Genomic DNA, 20,271 nt, shown 5'->3' on the forward strand with positions numbered 1-20,271 from the left:
TTCTTTCTAGCCATTCCTCTAGTTTACCTAAAACAATATAAACTTGCTGTTTTTCTCAGTACCAGCTGCCTCCTGTCAAGCTTGAATCTTGAGGCTATCAGTGCTCCTATACCTCATGCTTGCGTTAGTAGCCCTTCTGACAAAACACAGGGTCACACTCTTGCTAGCCCAGTTAAGACAAAGAGAGCCTGGGAGAACTACATTTCAATAATAGAAAAACAAACTCACTCTGTATTTTTAGCAAACTATGGGCTTAGAGGTTCTATAAATAGCATATTTTGCAATTTTATAAAAGCTAATTGTTTTACAAACCTTTATGAAACCCCGCTTCAACCTCCAGTACTGAAAAAATAGATATAGACATATGTAAAACATATCACTATTTTATAAAATATTCCATGAATACTAAACACATATACAGCCAGGTACCACACCTACATGTTTCTCATGTGATAAGTCATCCAAGGATCCAAAATTTTGAGGTGGGAGGGGTCTGTCCCAAAATAAAAGATGTCAAGACAAGTCAAGCAAAACAATGCTGAGTGTGCATGACATCATCATCCTCCAACCCAAGCAGGACAAGTGTTTGGGCAGAATTTGCCTTTTCACTCTGTCAGGTATTATAAGATTCTAGTGGTGACTTAAGTACAGAGGGGGTGTAGACAGGTTACACTCAAAGCTATCCCATTATATACAAAGGACTTGAGCCTCCTTAGATCTTCTTGTCTGCAAGCATCTGGGAATTCTCTGTGGGTATATTTTAAGATCCCATCTGTCAGATTCTAAACCTTGATTAGATGACTTCTCTCTGCTTACAGTTGACTTCTAATAGCTCAATTCAAATCCTGAAGTCACTACTGTAGCCTGTTAAGCTTTTTTCTATACTACAGAGATGTAACACTATTAACAGATTGTTACAAGATCTAATTTTTGAAGCATACACAAGTATGCATTTTGAAATAGTATATTATTCTTATCTATGTTAGCTATGTAAGCTACCCAAAATGATCAAAAAATAGATTTAATTCTAAGCTGAAAAACACAAAACAGTTCAATAAATTGATGCACCATAGAGAATATGTTTATATTCGGAAGAACCTACTAACATAAGTATGTATGTTGTCAGTTGCACTATAAGGTGAGGAGTTTAAACACATTCTAGTACAAACTCTTATGGGGGCACATTTCATTTTCTAAAATTATCATCCATGCAAAATTATGATAAAATCTAGGGGTTAGAGATTTGGATTCATGGGTAAAACTGCATAAGTGTGTGGATCTAAGTTTGAATCCCCAGAACCCACATAAAAGCAGATTACATGTATCTGTCATACTAATGGTGAGTGAGAATTGGAGGCAGGAGAACCTTTAGAAGCTCTCAGGTCTACTAGCCTGGTGTATAGAGCTGAAGAATAATAAATAAAATCTGTCTCAACCCAGGTAGGAGTGAGGAACAAAGCCTGAGGTTATCCATTGACCTCACATGAACCCAACATATAAATAAAACAACTTTTTAAACTGGATTTCTCAAGCCAATAGTTGAACTCATTATTTCTGTATAGAAGTTAAATCTCAGCTATTTACTGGTTTTCTTACTATGGATTTTGTATAATTCTTTAGTTACTTAAAAATCTATCTCCTGAGTATGTACTGTTTCCTGCTAATAAATATATCTGAAAATTCTGTAAAACTATATGATTATATTGTGATTCTTCCTATAAGTAAAATAACCCAATATATCTTCTGTTATCGATTTTTAGAATATTTTTTTCAATTTATTAAAAAATAATTACATAGATTTCCCTCTGCTACTCATCCTTCCTGCCTCTTCCATGTCCACTCTCCCATATTCCCCTTCCAAATTCAGTCTTCTCTTCATAAACCATTGTTATTGCATATACTTATAAATGAATAGAAATATAAATACAATCTGCCAAGTTTGTTCAGTATTGCCTGCATGTATACATTTCTAGGGCCAACCACTCTGTATTAGCTAACTAATCAGGAAACTCATTCCTGGGGAAGACTAATTCTCCCACTCTAGGAAGTTGTTAGTTGCTTGTATCTCTTCAATCAGGAGTGGAGTTCTATAAGACTTCCCCTGTCTATGTTGGGATGTCAACTATTGTTGGAATTATTTGGGTCTGGTTTAGACAACCATCTTGCTAAGATTTCATGGGCACAGCTTCCCTGTCATAGCTAGAAGACAAACAGTCTTACAGCATATTTCACACTCAGATCCCATGGAGTATACAGCCTTTCGGCTCCTCTTCTAGGATGTTCCCTGGGTGCCAGAGTGGTGGTATTGTTGTTTCAATTTGTCCTGGTCACCTCCACTTTCAGTTAGATGGTCTCTACATTTTGACTAGTCGCAGTTTTCAGTAATGACCTCCTCTTCCACCTGCTGCTGCTGCTACTGTTGCTGCTGCTGCTGGTGGTGGTGCTGCAAAAAGGAGCTGCTTTCGTGAATGCTGGGAGCTGCACTCATGTCCTGAGCAAGGTCTTAGAAAATCTGACTGCCGAACAGTATAAAGATAAGTAATTAGAATGCAGTTAGGAGGTAAACATCCTTAGGAAAGTGGTAGTAGTAGTTTCTCCACTCAGATCCATGTGTGGTTGGCTAGGTTTATACATAGATTGGCTAACTTGGAATGCGTTCTGGAGACCGTAATCTAGAGTCAGTCACCAGAGAGTGAAGTGTGATCAGAGCACTTAACTAAGCTACGGGAGTTGTATACAGTTACAGGAGAAGATGACTTCCATACACATCTTCATGCTTTAGAACATCCACTGGCAATGAGTTAAGCATTTGGAAGCACATATTATGCATAAGGAAGAGTAAAAGGTGTTGTAAATTCAGTCCCGGGATTCCTGCACATGGATGCAGTGGTTAACATGACTGTGTAAAGCGTGGGTTGCATGGCTTTAGAAGCACAGAGTTTGTGTTTATTGGGCTTTGAGTATTCCTTCATGTAATTGTCTAGTCTATTGCTGAAATATAGATTTTTATAAGAGAGAATTACTGACGTAAGAATCAGTTTAAGAATCTGTTTCAAAGAAACTTTAGTTTCTTTTTAGTGATTTTCTTCTGAAAATTGGGTCTGTAGAAAACTACCGTCCATGAAGGGCATTCATAATCTCTCACTCCTCATTTTTTTTTTTATAGTAAGGGAGCCAAGGTTAAGTTTTTACAGTTTTAATCTTGGTTCTACTACCGACTGATAACAAGAGCCTAGCTAGAACTAAACTCACCAAAGCTCGATTTTCATGTCAAAAAGAGACAGTGGTGTCATTTTCAGATGCTCAGAATTAGATTAAAAGCAATTGCTGCTCTTGCAGAGGACCCAGGTTTGGTTCTCAGTACCCAAGTGGTCACTTAGAACTATCTCTACCTCCAGTCTCAGGGCATCTGATACACTTGTCTCTCTTTAATTCGGCACCAGGCACAGATGTGCTGCACATCCATGGCTACAGGCAAAAATGTTCTTACACATAAATTACAAATGAACATCTCAAAAGAAATTTTTGAAAATCAAATCTTCTGCACCTAAAGGGTTCTCACAGTGCTGAGCACATGGCAGCATTATTAAAGAGTTCACATTAATTCTGAGCATGAGACTCGTGAGTTTCCAAGTGTACAGAGAGGGATGCAGCTGTGCCACTATGTCCAAGGTCTTCACAAGGTGCCGATGGCATGATCTTACAGTCAGTATTGCTTTTTTACACAAAACCCAAAATTCTGGCTCAGACTGCGGTCATCATAAGCAAGCTCCTTGAAGATCTGACTCTTGGACATAGTTTTAAAAGGTAAAGAATTGTATTAAACAGTAGAAGAGGTGAGAGAGGAAAAATACAGTCCATGCAGAAGGCAAAGAAAGAGAGCACTATATGTCCAGACTACGACAAGCTGCTTAGGCTATGACTGGGCAGTGAAATTCAAACCCACACTATAGTAGATGAAGCTTGAAATGACAGAAACTGTAGTCACAGGAACACTGGGACATGCTAGGGAATAACAGTAACACCCCTTGAAAATGCACCAAGCACCCAAGATGTATCAGAAGGCTCCCTCAGGTGAGTATTGTTGTCTCATGTCCAGTGGTGTCCATTATGTAACTATATGGTGTGCACGTGAGGGGTAGGAGACAGCGGGGGAGGGAGGAGAGGCGGTCAAAATGGTCAAGGCAGACTTGGTTTGTTTTTGTTAAAGGATGCAGGAGGCTGGATCAAATTTAAGCTGGTGAGAGCAGACAGACAGAATGAAAGCACTTCCTGGTGTTTCTTAAATTATTCGTTGAGCTCATCTTTCAGCAAGTGTGCACTGAAGGGTTCTGGGGGGTGTCAAGCCCTATTAAAAGAAGTGGGTACTGTGTTTCAAAGTGAGTAGGAGTAGGAGCTAGCTGCATTTGTATGAAAATGACACTTTACTAGGGAGAAATGAATAAAATAAAGATGGGGGCACGTTGGGGTTTTTTGTTGGTGGTGGTGGTAGGTTATTTGAATTTTTTGTTGTTGTTGTTTTGTTTTTTTCAGGATAGGGTTTCTCTGTGTAGCCCTGGCTATCCTGGAACTAGCTCTGTAGACCAGGCTAGCCTCAAGATCAGAGAGATCTGCCTGCCTCTACCTCCCAACTGCTGGGATTAAAGGTGTCTGTCAACACTATACAGCTGGTTCAGTTTTTATCAGACACACACTTGTCATAAAAATGACCTTAGAGTGTCTGGTGACTTTATCTGATATTATCTTGGTGAAAAATGCCAAGTAAATAAATGTTATTACTGCAATCTTTCAGAATACCTGAGAGCTTAGAGAACTTAGTCACTGAGCTGTGGAGCTCCTGTCTCAGTGTCAGCCACTGTCCTTAACCTCATTGGGACTTAGATTTTGTGAGCCTAATCCAATACTATTTATTTATTATAATGGATGAAACTCTTCCATTAAACTGGTGACAAAAATATGTGCCTGGCAGGTTTTCTAGCACGCATGATGATTTGTGAGAGCAAGCACTGAGCCAGGCTTTAGGAAAAGGTAAAAGGAGAAACATTAAAATGTTTAAACTATTTGTGGCCCAGTAGTTTATTACAGACATTGGGATATAGATAAGAAAGCTATCTATTAGAAATCTGACAAGTTTAGTACCATATGGCTGGGGAAGGAAGTGACATTTGAATGTCACCTTAGAACCGTGACTCTTGGTTGGAATGGGAGAAGAGGGAAACTTGAGCAGAACAGACACACCACAGAACTCACTCACCTGCTTTAGTAAGAAGGCCATGATAGACAAACCCAACGCAGACTTTTTTTATGCCTAAGGGCCCGAGCTTCTCCGTAACTTTCCTGCCTAACATGGTTCATATCCAGCGGGGTTGCTTCTGTTGGTTCCCTAGTGTATGTCTGCCTTACTTTCTGACATTTTGCTGTTCGCCTTTTAAGGCTTATTTCTGGCATGCAGCTTGGTCTGGAAGGACCAACCTAATATTAGACCTTGGAGTCATGGAAGATATGACTGCCCTTAACCAATTTTGGTCTTCTTGCTTTTCTGAAAGTGATGCATCTTGGGATAGCGCAATGAGATCTCCCTGTAGATAGCTACAGCCTGTCTTTTGTTTTCTGGTTCTCGATATTTGGGTGATACTGAGATAGTTCTAAAACAAGGAATAATATAGGCGTTAGAAGTTTAACCTAAAAAGTCAGATGTAGTGGTGATCCCTAAAAACCACAGGACTGTAGAGACCAAAGCAAGGAGATTGGGAGTTTGAAGCTAATCTTAAAGATACAGAGAAACTGTATCATATCAAACAGAAAAAAAAAAAGTTCACATAAGTACATAACTGCGATCACATGTGAAAATTTTAGATGCTTGTAACATGTCATCCCCCACAGAGGGCCCTATATTTAAACTATTTGAATTTATTTATTTTAAAAAGTAAATGGCTGAAAACCCTGTGAGCATAGGAGACAGAGAGGCAGGCAGAAGCATCAGAGACAGGATGCCGAGCCGTTCTGGTTAGACCAGGCTTCTGATGAAACCCAATTCTGCACTAATATTTTAGTCAGTGTTAAAGATTAACTGCTCACCCTGGGGCACAAATAAATCTTTTTTTTCCCCTAAGTGAGTTATGCAGTGCATCTTTATTTCTGTGGAAATGTTCCAGAAATATTTTTTGAAATATTTGATATATTTTATTAACAAAGCTTTGTGGAGCAAAGACACACTTCCTCCAACAAAGCCACACCTCCTAACAGTGCCACGACCTGAGCCAGGCATATTCAACCCACCACAGTAGGTTAACAGTGTAATGGTTAAGAGGGAAAATGTTGCAAGGAGTCTCAAGAAGCCTGGGAAACAAAAACTGGAAACCAAATAGAGATACTAGATCATATGGATGATATACAATGACAAACCAAGCCAAGCTGATGGGATATCCTGCTGCAGCTGTGGGATATCCTGCTGCAGCTGTTGGCTGTAGAGTCCCACAGGGTAAAAGGGATCTGCAGAGTCAAGTTCAACTGAAGAGGAGAAACAGAAGGACGATCCAGAGAGACAAACAGGTAGACGAATGGTACATCCCGATGAACGAACAGGACAGCAGACAGAATGGAGTCACTAATAGTGGGGAGTGAGTAGAGATGAAGCCCCTAGGAGAGGCAGGATCTAAACTAGATTCCTGACATGTCCTAGACTTCAGGCCTCACTTTTCATTGGCATACATGCTGGTATGTACTCAGCCTGGCTCCTCTGAGAGACAACCATAGTGGGTGTTACCATAGGTCCTCATCTGAAATTCCAACGCAGTATCAGCATGTTTTCCCGAAGTTCTTTACTGTGGCTTAGTCTCTGAAATACATAATTACCTTACTCTTTGTTAATATCAGGTGGACATGAATTTCCTGTGTGAGGTATTAATTATTTTACTCAAGCAACTTCAGTGATATCTGATGAATACTTATCCCTTTAAAGTTTATCTAATTTTATTTTAAATTTTAATTGTATTTATTTACTTATTCATTCTTTCATTCTCTCTCTCTCTCTCTCTCTCTCTCTCTCTCTCTCTCTGTGTGTGTGTGTGTGTGTGTGTGTGTGTGTGTGTGTGTGTGTGTGTGTACCAGTGCCATTGCAGAGGTTTGCCCTATATGTAGATGTCAGAGGACAACTTCAAGAGTCCTCTCTCCCCTTTTATGACACAGGTTCCACATATCCAAGACATGTCACCCACCATGTCAGCAAGGTGGGTGACAAAGAATTTTACAAGCTGAGCCTTCTTCCCAGCCCTTATGCTTGTCTTTTAAATTCAAGAAATGTTACATTTCCTTGAAATTTGTCAGATCATGGAAATGTGCATAATACACAGAGTGTGTGGGAATAAGCATACTGCTGTTGACTCTGAAATACATAATTAACGAATTTAATTTTGACTGTACTCACATTAGTTAAGCCAATAATGCTTAGGTTTCCTAGGCTTCATATTAAGCCTATGAAATTTGGCTAAGGTATTCCAATAAGCACTTTGCTGAATATGTGTGTTACTAAGGGTTGAATATAAGCATCACACACAAGCTTGGTAAATGCTCTACTACTGAGATACATTCCTAGCCTTCTTTATATGGTGGTGGTGATAGGGTGGTATTGTTGGTGGTGGTGGTGGTGGTGGTGGTGGTGGTGGTGGTGATTGTGTGGTGGTGGTGGTGGTGGTAGTTGCTTAGACTAGAGTCCCACTAAGTTTCCTAAGCTAGCATTGAACTTTGTAACCCAGCCTGGACAGTCTCCTTGCCACAGTCTCCCAAGTAGCTAAGACTATATGCCTGCAAAACCAGCCCCACTTCCAAAAAGCATTTATAAATTAATTTTCTAAGATGAATTTAGAGCAGAATATCCCACAGCTAAATTGGTAAAGCTATACCACCGTGGAGTATCACGTTAATAAGACATTTGAGTCTGTTAGGGCATTTTCATCTTTCCAAATTAAGCTTTGAAAAATGTAGTAGCTAATCAAAGACAGTGCTCTTGTCTGAAGGAGTCTTATTGCTGCAGTTTCTCACATACATAGAAGCATAGAACGAATGGTAGAAGTCCACATGCCTGTGTGAGTGTATGTCTATAGTGAACATGAAAAAAAAAAAGTAATTACCCTCTAAACCTAAGGAACTCTTAGAAGCTGTGACAGATCACTCTAAGTGTATTTAGGCTGATTGCTGCTTTATCTGCTTAACCCAGTTAATCCAATAATATCAGTATTGGTGAATAAACACATCGACTAACTACACTGAGGTTTGTCCATTGATCACAGCGCCATAGACAGACATACTATGCTATTGTCTTCTCAAGAAGGTCCATGATATCTTCATAGTATTACTGCTTGAAAATATATTCCTTAATCATCTCTTTTGTCTTATAATCCTTTCCACTGGCTCCCAACTAATTGTTGAGAACAGATGCTCCAATACTTCCCACAGTGTGGGGTAGGAGATAGGATGCCTTCTACCCCTGTTCTGTGAATTGGCCTTACTGCTTCCTCTTGCCTTGGCATGATTTGCCCTCACAGATTCTCCTTTGTAGACTCTGGAAGTTATGCACTGGATAATGATGAACATATTCTTTCCTCCTCTTCCTCCTCCCCTCTTCATTCTCTTCTTCTTCCTCCTTGTCCTCCTCATCCTCCTTCTTCTATGTCCTCAACTCTTAACTGAATGTGGTATCTCATCTAACTGAGTCATAGCTCATACAAGTAGTCTACACACTTGATGGGACATACAATGTTAAGCTATTTCCAGGATACTGGAGCCAGCTTAGTGTAGCAGAGCACTTACCCAGTTGCTTTTCAGTGGCTCATCTTAATTCTTTTATATAAGTGAATGTTCTGAGTAACCATGGTTTCTTTATACCAGTTTTTATTTGTCTTTTTTTTTCTATGAAAATCTCTATCAATACTTTCTACGTCCCTTTCCGAATACCTCCCTGGCCCCAAGATAGTCTCACCATGTAGCCTTTGCTGTCCTGAAATTTGCTACGCAGGCTGGCCTTGAACTCACAGAAATCCACCTGCCCCTTTCTCCCAAGTGCTGGGATTAAAGGCATGCACCTCCAGACCTAGCTACACATGCTTACGTTTTAAAAATAGTATATATTTTATGTCATTTTCAGCTCAAAGATAACTTTAGGAATTTTAAAAATCTAGGTCTGTGAACATGTGCAGAAAGCAATCCCAATTTTGGGTCTTTCTGCTCCTGTGTGTGTAATGTTAATTGTTAGACTATCAAAAGCTGACAGGGATACGGCTGCTGGTAATTTGTTCCTCAGTTAACTAAGATGAAAACTCTGAAGCTATTGTATATTCTAGAGAAAATACAAAGATAGTTTGAGTGATTTTTTTTTAATTTTGGGAAGCTAAAGCACTTAGAAATTTTAAAATTTATCCTCCTCATCATTAATGTGTGTGGGTATTTTGCTTACATATATGACTGTGCCATGTACATGTCTGGTACATTCAGAAGCCAGAAGAGGCAGTTAAATGCCCTGGAACTGGAGTTATAGAAGATTATGAACTGGAGTTATAGAAGATTATGAGCCGGCTTATGGGTGCTGGAAATTAAACCTGTGTCCCCTGGAAGAGTAGTCGATGTTCTTAACAATGAGCTGTCTTCCAGGCCCAAGAACTGGGTATTTTAGAACAAATGCCTTCTACATTAGAAACAGTATAGTAACTTTTGGAAACATTCCTATATATAAATTTAGTGATGGATTTCAAGTCTTATATTTGAATAAAATCTTATAGCTTGCTAAACCGGCAACCCCTACTCTTTGATGGGTGTTATTTTAAACCACAAAATAATAGACATTATTCTCTCCAGTGTTAACTAACACAAAATTGCTGAAGTAAAAACAAAGTCACTAAGAAACAAGCTTTTAATTGCACAGAGAGGGCTAAGCATGGCTGGGCAGATAGGCACATTTCTATAAAACTACCAGCAGTGTGAAAATGATCCTAAGTTGTATACTTGCCTAATGTAAGTGTTCCCAAGGGTTATTTTTGTTAATGGCAGAATGGAAAAAGACAATAAAGCCATGGGGCTACCAGATGTGTGAAACTGGTGCAGTAATTAATTGCAGACCTGGCCCAGTCACCTTGCCAGAGTAAGTTCAAAGGCATTTAGGTGGCTCATTTAGGTTTATGATTTCAAAATATTGAATTAATCACTGTGGGCTATAAAGGAACAGAGGTTAGTAATTTGAATAGCAAGTGGGAGCCTGAGCCCCATGAAGCTCAAGTTCCAGCCTAGTTCAAATTCACCAGGTGGCTTAGCAAGCCATTCCATCTCCCTGTCCTGTCTTCAAGTGTCAGGGAGCCGAGTGAATTCCCTGTGAGAAACATAGCCAGGAGTTAAACTAAGCTGCAGTATGCATATGGAAAAAGACTGAGTAGACTTACATAGTGTCATCAAAGAGCAAGACCCAGTAGACAACTCTGAACAAAGCAGATCATGGTTTCTAATGTGCAGCTTTTAATTACCGAATAAGTAATCTTTAGACACAGTCCAACAAAACCCTTCAACATGTAACATTCTGCAAACATCCTGGTGAAACGCCACATTTCAGGCAGATGCCTGGGTCAGTTACCTCAATAAGCTCATTAATCACAAGTGTAAGCAAATTAAAATCTCAAACTCATCTAGTTGGTATGTTTCCCTTACACCCTTTCTTTTCTTGAAATGAAACACCATCTTTCAACATTGCCTGAAAACCTCTAGATTTTCCTGCTATACCCAAGTATTTGCCCTGACTCTCTTGTGTAACATCTGCTGCGTGATCTCTGTGGTCTTTCAGCAGACTTCCACATTCAGATTTCTATCAGAGCAGCAGCTGGGTGGCATCTTTCAGGTAGCCGGCATGTATTTTAGAAATGCTATGTTTTATGTAGAGTGTCTAGGTATTGTTCATATACATGTGTAGTAAGAAACATTTGGCTTACTTCCAAGTGTTCAGAGTACAAAGTGGTCACACACTCATTGGGCAATGATGTACTATCACAATGAGGTAAACATAACTGGGTGTGGAGCCCTCAAGAACAGCAGCAATGCCAAGGAGATAACCTATGAACAGGGTTTGGTGGAGGAAATATCCAGGCAGAACTATGAGATATCAGAAGAAGGGGGTATAAAAGGAAGACACAATGTCATCCAAGGGTAAGAACCAGGCATAGAACACTGTCTTAGAGGTGGCTGAAGACCAGGTGCTAAGTAGGACAGAAAGTTGAAGGCAAAGTTGGAAAACGACTAAAGTGCACAGGGAAGGATGATCTTTGACTTCTGAGAAGTAGAGTCCCCCAAAACCTAAAAGGCAGGCGTGGATGATTCCACTGAAATGAGGGCAGATGGGTGAGTGGGGGAGACGGTCCTGGAGACAGGAACTTGTGAGAGTCTAGATCAGATCAAGAGCAGTAGGCCCTGAGAGAAAGGACTGTCAGAAGAATTCAGTGGAGAGAAGACCTTCTTGACCCATTTTAAAAGGGACTGAATCTAATGGAAGCACCAAGGCTTCTGGCCAGAGCAGTTCAGTAGACTGTGCTCACTGGTCCAGGTAAAAAGTACAGACACAGCAGGTTGAGCCAGAAACGGAACTGAGTCTGAGATGCCCTATGCCTAGTGATGTTTAGGATATAGTGAGCTGAAGGAAACAGGAATATAGAGATGGAAAGATGGGAGGACTCGGTTGCAGAGATTGGGAAATGCTCAACATGTGGTTAAAACCAGAGTGAATGAGCTTGCCATGAAATATGAAGGCTGAGAATGTGCCCTGGGAAACATCACAAGTACCAAAAGAAAGGAATGACTCATGGATGATTGTATGTGGGGACAAGGGAGCAATGGAGTCCTAGTGGGAGCCGTGGTAAACTGTGGTCCCATTAGTGAGAAGGAGAAAATATGGGAAAGGAGTTTGATGGTTAGTTCCAGATGAGTCAGATGGGAAAGATGCTTCTTTCATTAAACAAAGCAGGTTACTTCCACCTAAATGCACTTTTACTAGGTTCTTATATGACAGATTTATTTAGGTGCTGAGGACTGAACCTACAGCCTCTTGCATGCTAAGCACATGCTTTGTTATTGAGCTACGTCCTCAGTTCCGTTTCATATTGCTTATAGCCTCCCATCTGACACCAAATAAAGCAGTGTTGTGCACTGAAAAGACCACTGGACTGGGAACTATAAACATGGTTGGTTCATTCAACCACTCATTGAACATTTCCTCTAAGCCTGGAGCTATGCTAGATGCTAGAATGGCAATGGTGCATTGCCTGCCACTTACAAGGAAATAGAGGAAACTGAAAATTGAATGTGCATGCGAAGACAAGGGCACCAATTAATTTTTAAAATCAAGTATAAAACATGTGTAGATTTATAATATCCTTTGAACCTGACCTAACATGAAAACCAAGGAAGATTTTTTTAATTAAAATATAATTATATCATTTCCTCTTTTCATTTCCTCCTTCCAATCCTTCCTATCTGCACCTTGCTTTCCTTCAAATTCATAGTTTTTTTCTTTTCATTACTGTTTGTACATACCAACACACACACATGTATGTTTATGTATATATAAACACACACACACACACACACAACCTGTTCAGTCCATTTAGTATTACTTTTCTGTACATGATTTCAGGATTGACCATTTGTTATAAGATGACCAATTGGGGAACTTCCCCCTGGGGATGGAGATGACTGTTCACCCATTCTGGTCCTTCCTTAGTTATTTGTGATTCTTTGTTTAAAGTTAAGGCCCAATGAGGTTTTCCCCTTCCCTTCCCTATTCAGGTCTTTTTAAAGGAAAATTAGTTGAGATCTGTTTTTGGTTTCTTGTTTTGAACACATGTAGAAACACAGATGTGGGAAGTTTATTCAGACAGGAAAGCACATATCCAGGGCTCAGAATAGAAGGAGGCAGGGACATCTTAACTTGCTGGGAGAATCATGAAACTAAAACAGCCTTTGTCTAGGTCTGGTCAGACCTGAGCAGGATCTAGACTGTGAAATGTTTTGTAATCTCTTTTTGGATGTTAACACCAATGAAAACCTCATAGAAGCCTTCAAAGGGAATGTAATCAGAAGAGAGATGCAGGCGTAAGCATCTGCATGTTTTATAAGGAGGAAGGGGAAGATCTGAGCTATTTACAGAAACTCAGGTAGGAAGCTTGCTAGGAAGCCTGGACAGGAGAGAGTACTGGACTCAAAATGATGAAGGAGAAGTGGACCAGTGTGGAAGACATCCAGATGAAAGCAACAGAATTTGATGGACTAGATAGGATAGGATATTCTCTCTGGTTCTCGGGCTCATTCTTGTTTGTACATGGAAAAACAATTATGTTTATGTAACAGGGATATGGTGGCCCCATATGACAAACTAATGAACAGCAAGAATTGAATCTGTAAGTTCTACTTTCTTCAGTGTCAGTGACCCTAAGAGGCAGCAGATCAATATTGCAATGACAAATGGCCCTGCCACTCTCTCCAACCCACAGATTATGTAGGGAAAGAAGAGCTGATACACAAAAAAGTAAGTCACTGCAGATTTGTTCCTCTGGCCACATGACCAGCTTTGTCTCTGAGATTCACAGCGTTGGTTGGAGTTTCTCTTCTCTGTCTCCTGCATGGTTCCTCTTGGGCTTTCCCTCCCCAAGCAGCTCTGAGCATTTGGGTTTGTATTCTCTTTTGAGACCTTGCATTCTGTGCAGGGCCTGGTTAGAGGGTAACTTACACTAAAACAATACATTGGTAGTGTGTAGGTGCTGAGATATCTACAATGTTCACATATGACTTTCTGTCCACAGTATGAAGTACAGATGTGAATCTCATAAAACAAAACACTCTGCCCACTATCCATCCTGCCTGTCTCTTCTCATCAGCAGTCATGGAACTTGACAAGCTTAACTCAGATAGTTGGATTTGACGTGAATGAAATACTCAAGTGAAGCTTGGAAATGGGCTTTAAGGTAGAGATCTGAAGGAGAGAGCTTCAGATCCCTGAGTACCTGTGATGATGACTGTGTTCCTAGACTAGACCCTAACAGACAGCGCTCAAAAGAAGAATGGAGTCTTTCACACAGGACGGCCTTTCAACCGCTGGGGTTGGGTGCAGGATCATTAGAGGAGCATTTGGAGACATATTGCATCATACAAGAGCAGCATTGCAGAAGAAAGGGCTTTCCTTTCAAAACCCTGGTTAGAAGCTTAAAGTGGAAGAGTGGGGGAGACAGCCTCCAGGTCCTGCACAGCTGAGGTGTGCAGAGACCTGGTACAGGTACTTCAGCTGCCCTAAGAAAAATGGGAAAACAGGAGAGCTTTTTACTTTTATAAGCTTTCCTGGGGTCAAGTGGGAGGTAATTCCACCCCACCTAATTTAGTCTGGCCTAGTTTGAGTGCTAAGGGGCACAGAGAAGGTGGGTACTGGTAGGACTACAGACTTACCCTGTAGTTATAATGGGGAAGGAGAGCTGGCTTGTAGGCCTCTGTTGGATTTGTATGCTCTAACCCTCAGGCAGGGCTATGTGTGTGTGTGTGTGTGTGTGTGTGTGTGTGTGTGTGTGTGTGTGTGTGTATGTGTGTCTTGGTTTGGTGTTTTTAGGGGCCAGACCAAGGGCCTCGCCTGATTTCTCACAGACCTCTGCATCTGGTGTCTTAGGATATCTTCAAGCTATAGGTTCTTTATCAGACAATAGTGAAATTTCCTCTGCTGTACTTCTTGCACAGAGGAAGGTACCCTAAAGTTACTTGCCAAGCAATTGTTTTTCCAGTATTCACTTTGTCCTCACCAGAAAAGAAAGAAACTTTGAGATGGCCAGTCTACTCCTTGTATCAACTGCCTTTGGCCTAGGAGCCAAAGAATGTTTGATCTTTCGATCTACAAAAAGAAAGTCAAAGGAACTGTGAATTTGGGTAGAGGAAACACAACCAATGTGTTTGCATGCCTGCGTGGAAACTGCACTATGGATGTGGGCCATCTTTTCCACGTGCCTTCCTCCCATCTCTTTTCCCAAGCTGGAAATCCTCAAAAACTACCATCACTATCTTAAAGAAGAAAGAAAAAAAGCAGACCCCCTTCTTAGAGAACAAGTAGCCAGGGCTGTGACACAGTGACTGTCTCCAAGGCTCGCTGCTGCTGAGAGAGAGCTAAACACTCATCCCACTCTCACATCCTAGGTCGGTCAGATGTTGAGCTTGTGGTAACAGCTCCGATTCCTAACCTCAGAGCACTGTACACAAGTGATTCATTTTCAACTTCTGCTTTCCTTCCAAGTGTCAGCTGTCATGTGCCAGGCCCAACTGTGACTCACTCACACGCCTTTGCCTGGGGGAAATGAACACTTCAGAAATTCCTGAGTTCCAGGCCCCTCCTAAGCCAAGACTCACACTGCCTCCAGGGTGATACAGCACAGAAGCATCCTGCTTGAGCCCTCTCCGTATGTTGCTAAGCTAGGCCAGCTCAAACAGCACAAGAACTAAAATAGATGGTCTGTGTGGTTCTGAACACGTATAAGCAAACTTTAAAAGCCACTGTAACAAAACATCAGAAAGCTAGGGGGTGTTTGGGCAATAATGGTTTTGAGTGACTCTCTACTGCTGCTCCTAACTCCATCATATGGGTAGAACAGGATGTGGGTTTTCTGGACCTCGGGAAATGTTTAAAAAATGTCTACACTATGAACTGCCTACTGTAGTCACAAAACCAACACTTGGCATTCATCTTTTCTTGTTGTTGTTGTTGTTGTTGTTGTTGTTGTTGTTGTTGTTGTTCTTCTTCTTCTTCTTCTTCTTCTTCTTCTTCTTCTTCTTCTTCTTCTTCTTCTTCTTCTTCTTATTCTCCTTCTTCTTCTACTACTACTACTTCTCCTCCTCCTCTTTCTCCTTTTCCTTCTTCTTTTTCTCCTCCTCCTCCTCCCTCTCCTCTTCCTCCTTCTCCTCCTCCTCCTCCTCCTTCTCCTCCCCCCCTCCCCCCTTCTCTTTCTTTTCCTCCTCCTTTTTCTTTATTAGTTTTTAAAAATTGGTTTTGTTTTCAAATTATAATTTTCCAGCCAGCCTATTAACTTACTGAAAGCATTGTTAGTTTTAAATGAGGGTCTCTTGTGAAGACGAAGACTTGGAACCCACATTGCTTACACTCTCACTTCTGAGCAGCTTCTTATAGTTGTCCTTCATAATCCAGAATCAGGTTAGCTATCATGGGCCTTTGCCAAAGCCTCACGCTGCCAAGAACAGACGGATGAATCACCTGTTGCCTAACTAAATTGAATGTGGCATTGGCGGCATTCAACAGAATTAGCAGCTGCTACCACTTCATCAGTATGTCCCAAGGACAGCTATATTATTCATATGGGTCAATCAAATGAAAAGAAAACCCAGATATTATAAGTGTGTAGAGGAGCTAGGAAAGCCCATGATCTACACTTTCATACAAATGAGAACATGAGAACGTATGCAACTACTGGGAACTATAACCGTGATCCTTTTACATTCTAAACATTTACATAGTTAGTAACCATTATATAGACAGATCTTACTATCATTTTATGAGGTCACTTACTATTATATTTGTTATTAGAAAGTGTCATACAGTCTTAATGGAGTCAAATTAATTTACAGATTAATTTTTTAATAAGAAATGACTTCATTTAGGTAAACGGAACCTGGAAAGTAAATGCAAACTTTAAATTTCTGTTAAAATCTGAAGATCATTTTTTAAAAATTCAAATTGGTTCCTGCAATCAATAAAGAGTTAAAAGCAAAGGTTAGCATCTTCATGAGCAACATAATGTCAGAACGCCTTGTAAAGAATAATTACAAGTAGCTTTGTGACCCCAGTCTGAAAGCTTAGTCAACTGAATGTTTAAACATAATTTATATTTAAACATAATAAATATTAGTTAAGACATAATTTCATGACTAAAACAACCAACATTCTGAAATTAAGAAACTGTTATCCATAGTCTCAATGGATCAAATTCAAAATTGTATTTAACATCTATTTTATTGAACAAAGTTTTCTTAGGCAACACAAAGAAATAACATATTTTTTGCTCACAAAAAAAACTTGCTATTTAAATAGGAAGGCACAGTTGTCACAGTGTACAAAGCTTAAGAGCAGTCAAACAAGCCATGTGCAAACTGCAGGTATTTGAGAAGAGGGAAGAAAACTTGAAGCAGGTGCAATTGGAAAGAAATTTAATGAACGGTTGATATCTGAACCAGACCAGTCACTAATAATTTTACCAACTGTTAGGAAAAGACACTAATTATGTTTGATGTTTGCTGGGTTTCATAGTTTTGCAGGGGGTTGCCATCTGCTTACTGTCCACATTTGTAGCACCAGTTGATATCAATTTAAAGAGTTTACTAAAGGCCATTTATCTAAGTAACATGGCCTAACCTCATGTTGATGTCCTCTTTTGGAAGGGCCAGGCAGACTCAAAGAATAAGAAGCCAGTAATCACCTGATATTGAATATCTTTACTCTGAAGCTAGGTGTTTGTTCGCTGTTACTTTCTAGAACCTAAATTTTTCAGTAACATATTTGTTCATAGAGAACAGAGAAATGTTAGCAAAGCCAAGGGGATGAGGGTAGCAAGGGTGAATTCAAACTTCCAGGTGCCTGCTGTGTGTGAACAAAGCCAATGGAGGGGAGGGGTGCCTCCTGGAGGAACCTGGGAGCTCTGTTGAAATTCAGATTCTGAATCTCCTGGTCTGGTATGGGACCTGAATATCTGTGCTTCTAAATACTCTTAGGAGAGGTAGGTTTTGTTGGTCTCCCATTTTGAGCAATAAAATTATGTGAAAAGGATCAATCATTTTCCTCTAGGAGAGATGGGCCCTATGATACCTGCATTAGGCAAAGCAGCTGTATTACTGACTAGCATCTTATGTGGCCTTTGGCCTTTGTTCTCACCTGACTCAATTTTTACTTTTAGCGCGAAAGCAGGAGATCATCAAAGTCACTGAGCAACTGATTGAAGCAATCAACAATGGGGACTTCGAGGCTTACACGTGAGTAATGACAGACAGGTTTGTGTAGCTTCCACACACTGGACAACTATATTTCCTATGCCATTGTATTTCTCAGCATGACTGAAGTCCTGCATATGAAACCCCTGCTACACCATATTGACAACAGTGTTGTGTTATATAAATGGCAAGGGGCTCTCAAGAGAAATAATACATTTATGGTTTCAGAGAGATGATTCAACTTCTGTTCTAAGGACTGGCTTTTGTGAATGATATCTTTTTCGTAATCACTCATGGTTCTGAGCAGAAGTAAGACATCAGAGAAATTCATGCAGGCAAAGATTTAAAAAGAAAGCAGAGAAGTTGGTTTGGAACAGAGAAAGACCAGAGATGGTGATGCCAAGCGTCGCTCCTCTCAACCAATGACTCTCAACTTAACCTGGTCTGTTGGGTGTGGTTTTGTATTATGAGAAGTTTTGACTGGAGAAGAGGATTTTAAATAATTAATGTAAATAGTTATAGATTTCTGAATTGCGTTTTGTGTAAATAAATCACTTTACTTGAGGAAAAATAAAGCATTTTATTTAAATAGTGCATGAAGGGTCATTTCAAAGCTATTTGGGGATCTAAATCCTGTGTGTGTGTGTGTGTGTGTGTGTGTGTGTGTGTGTGTGTGTGTGTGTGTCTGTGTGTCTGTGTGTGTCTGTGTGTTTCCTTACTACATGATTTCACTGTGTAAAAATGTTAAATGTGGGAAAAAAAGAAAAAGGAATTGATTTAATCCCCAATTAGAAAAATACTTCTAAGTTTAAAAGCAGGACAAGTGGTCATAAATGAGAGATAGATTAATTTCCTGACTGATAAAATTGATATACACTGGTATACACCACTAATTTTCAAAGCCCACAACAGAACTAACAGAGAATCAACTTAGAAAAGTGTTTGCAAAATGTGTCAATGGTTACCTTTTATGCTGAGTAGATAAGATTGGAAAGACAGAAAATGGGCAAAGGTTATGAACTGACCATTAGCAGAAAAAAAAAAAAACACTTAGTAAAGTGAATAAAGCACAGTCATGCCCTCTGTTGTGCATAAGCAAAGCCTGTGATATAGACTGAAGCCCTCTGAAACCAAGCACTCAAATAAATCCAATCCCCCACCAAAAAAAAAAATTATGGCAAAATCACTATTAGACGGAGGTTTACTACCCAAACAGACAATGGGCAATGTAAAATGGAGAAGAGAGTCACTAAATGTGGAGACTGAATCTGGAAGCTAATCCTTATAGATTAAGTATACGTATGTACAACCACATGCATGCACCTGAACACGTGTGGGCATCAGCTCTTCACTATCACCTAATAAAGTATACTTGATAAAGGAGACAGCAAAGGTCTTTGTTTAGATCCCTATTGTCACAGACAACAGCTGTCTTAAATTGTGGCTGATAATGACTCTGTGCCATAGAGATTGTTCTTTGTATTTGTTTGTCCATTATAACCTTGTTCGTCCTCTGTGAGTCTCCAAAGAATAAGAAAACTCTTACAAAGCCCCTTTGGTGATATCTGTCTCTAATGGAAGACAAAAGTTGTGTTTTGGTTTTCTTTCATGTACAGAGTGTAATTGTGACCAGATGAGAGGTATTTCCTGCTCTCACACAGTTTAAAGTGGACTATTTAAATAACTCAGGGTGTTGAGAGCACATCACCTGACCTTTGCCTAGAGGAGCCTGCCGTTTGGCTTAGAATTTTACTTCCAGACCTGGAAATGATCCAATATGACTTCCATTCTAAAGCTTTTTAGGTTGAAGAGTGTATTGGTGAGGTTCTGTCAGCTGGTCCCTAAGCTTTGCTCATAGCTCCACCCCCGACCAGTATGTCCAGTATACTGCCAGTCTTTATCCACACAAAGCCTGTGCAGCGAAAGGATGATAGATATATGGGTAGATAAATGATAGCTATAGATATTAGACAGATAGATAGAAGACAGAACATAGATGATAGATGGATAGATAGATAGATAGATAGATAGATAGATAGATAGATAGATAGATAGATAGGAGAAAGAAAATGAGAAGAATACTTTCCAATACATTGTAAATTTGCAAGGTAAGTTAAAAAGCTTCATTGCTATATATTATAAAACCTCTGAACCAATGTGAGGGTAGTATAAAATTTGGATTCACAAACTGACGACTAAATCATATTTATAGAGGAAATAATAACACCTGGCAGAATAAATTTCTGTTGCCATAGGAACATTATTCTTCCTACTTCACTC

At 39.9% G+C, this 20,271-nt stretch overlaps 1 protein-coding gene across 11 annotated transcripts in view; it reads left to right on the plus strand.

The window, feature by feature from the left end:
• The window catches only part of Camk2d (calcium/calmodulin dependent protein kinase II delta), a 246,679-nt gene that overhangs the window by 218,438 nt on the left and 7,970 nt on the right, over positions 1 to 20,271 (plus strand). For all 11 annotated transcript variants that reach the window (XM_034501223.2, XM_034501227.2, XM_076933223.1 and 8 more), the window contains one exon: positions 17,958 to 18,033. In XM_034501223.2, the coding sequence (XP_034357114.1) occupies positions 17,958 to 18,033 (76 nt within the window). The remainder of the gene's footprint in view (positions 1 to 17,957; positions 18,034 to 20,271) is intronic.

The sequence above is a fragment of the Arvicanthis niloticus genome, chromosome 4 (assembly GCF_011762505.2).
Source record: "Arvicanthis niloticus isolate mArvNil1 chromosome 4, mArvNil1.pat.X, whole genome shotgun sequence".
Taxonomy (NCBI): domain Eukaryota; kingdom Metazoa; phylum Chordata; class Mammalia; order Rodentia; family Muridae; genus Arvicanthis; species Arvicanthis niloticus.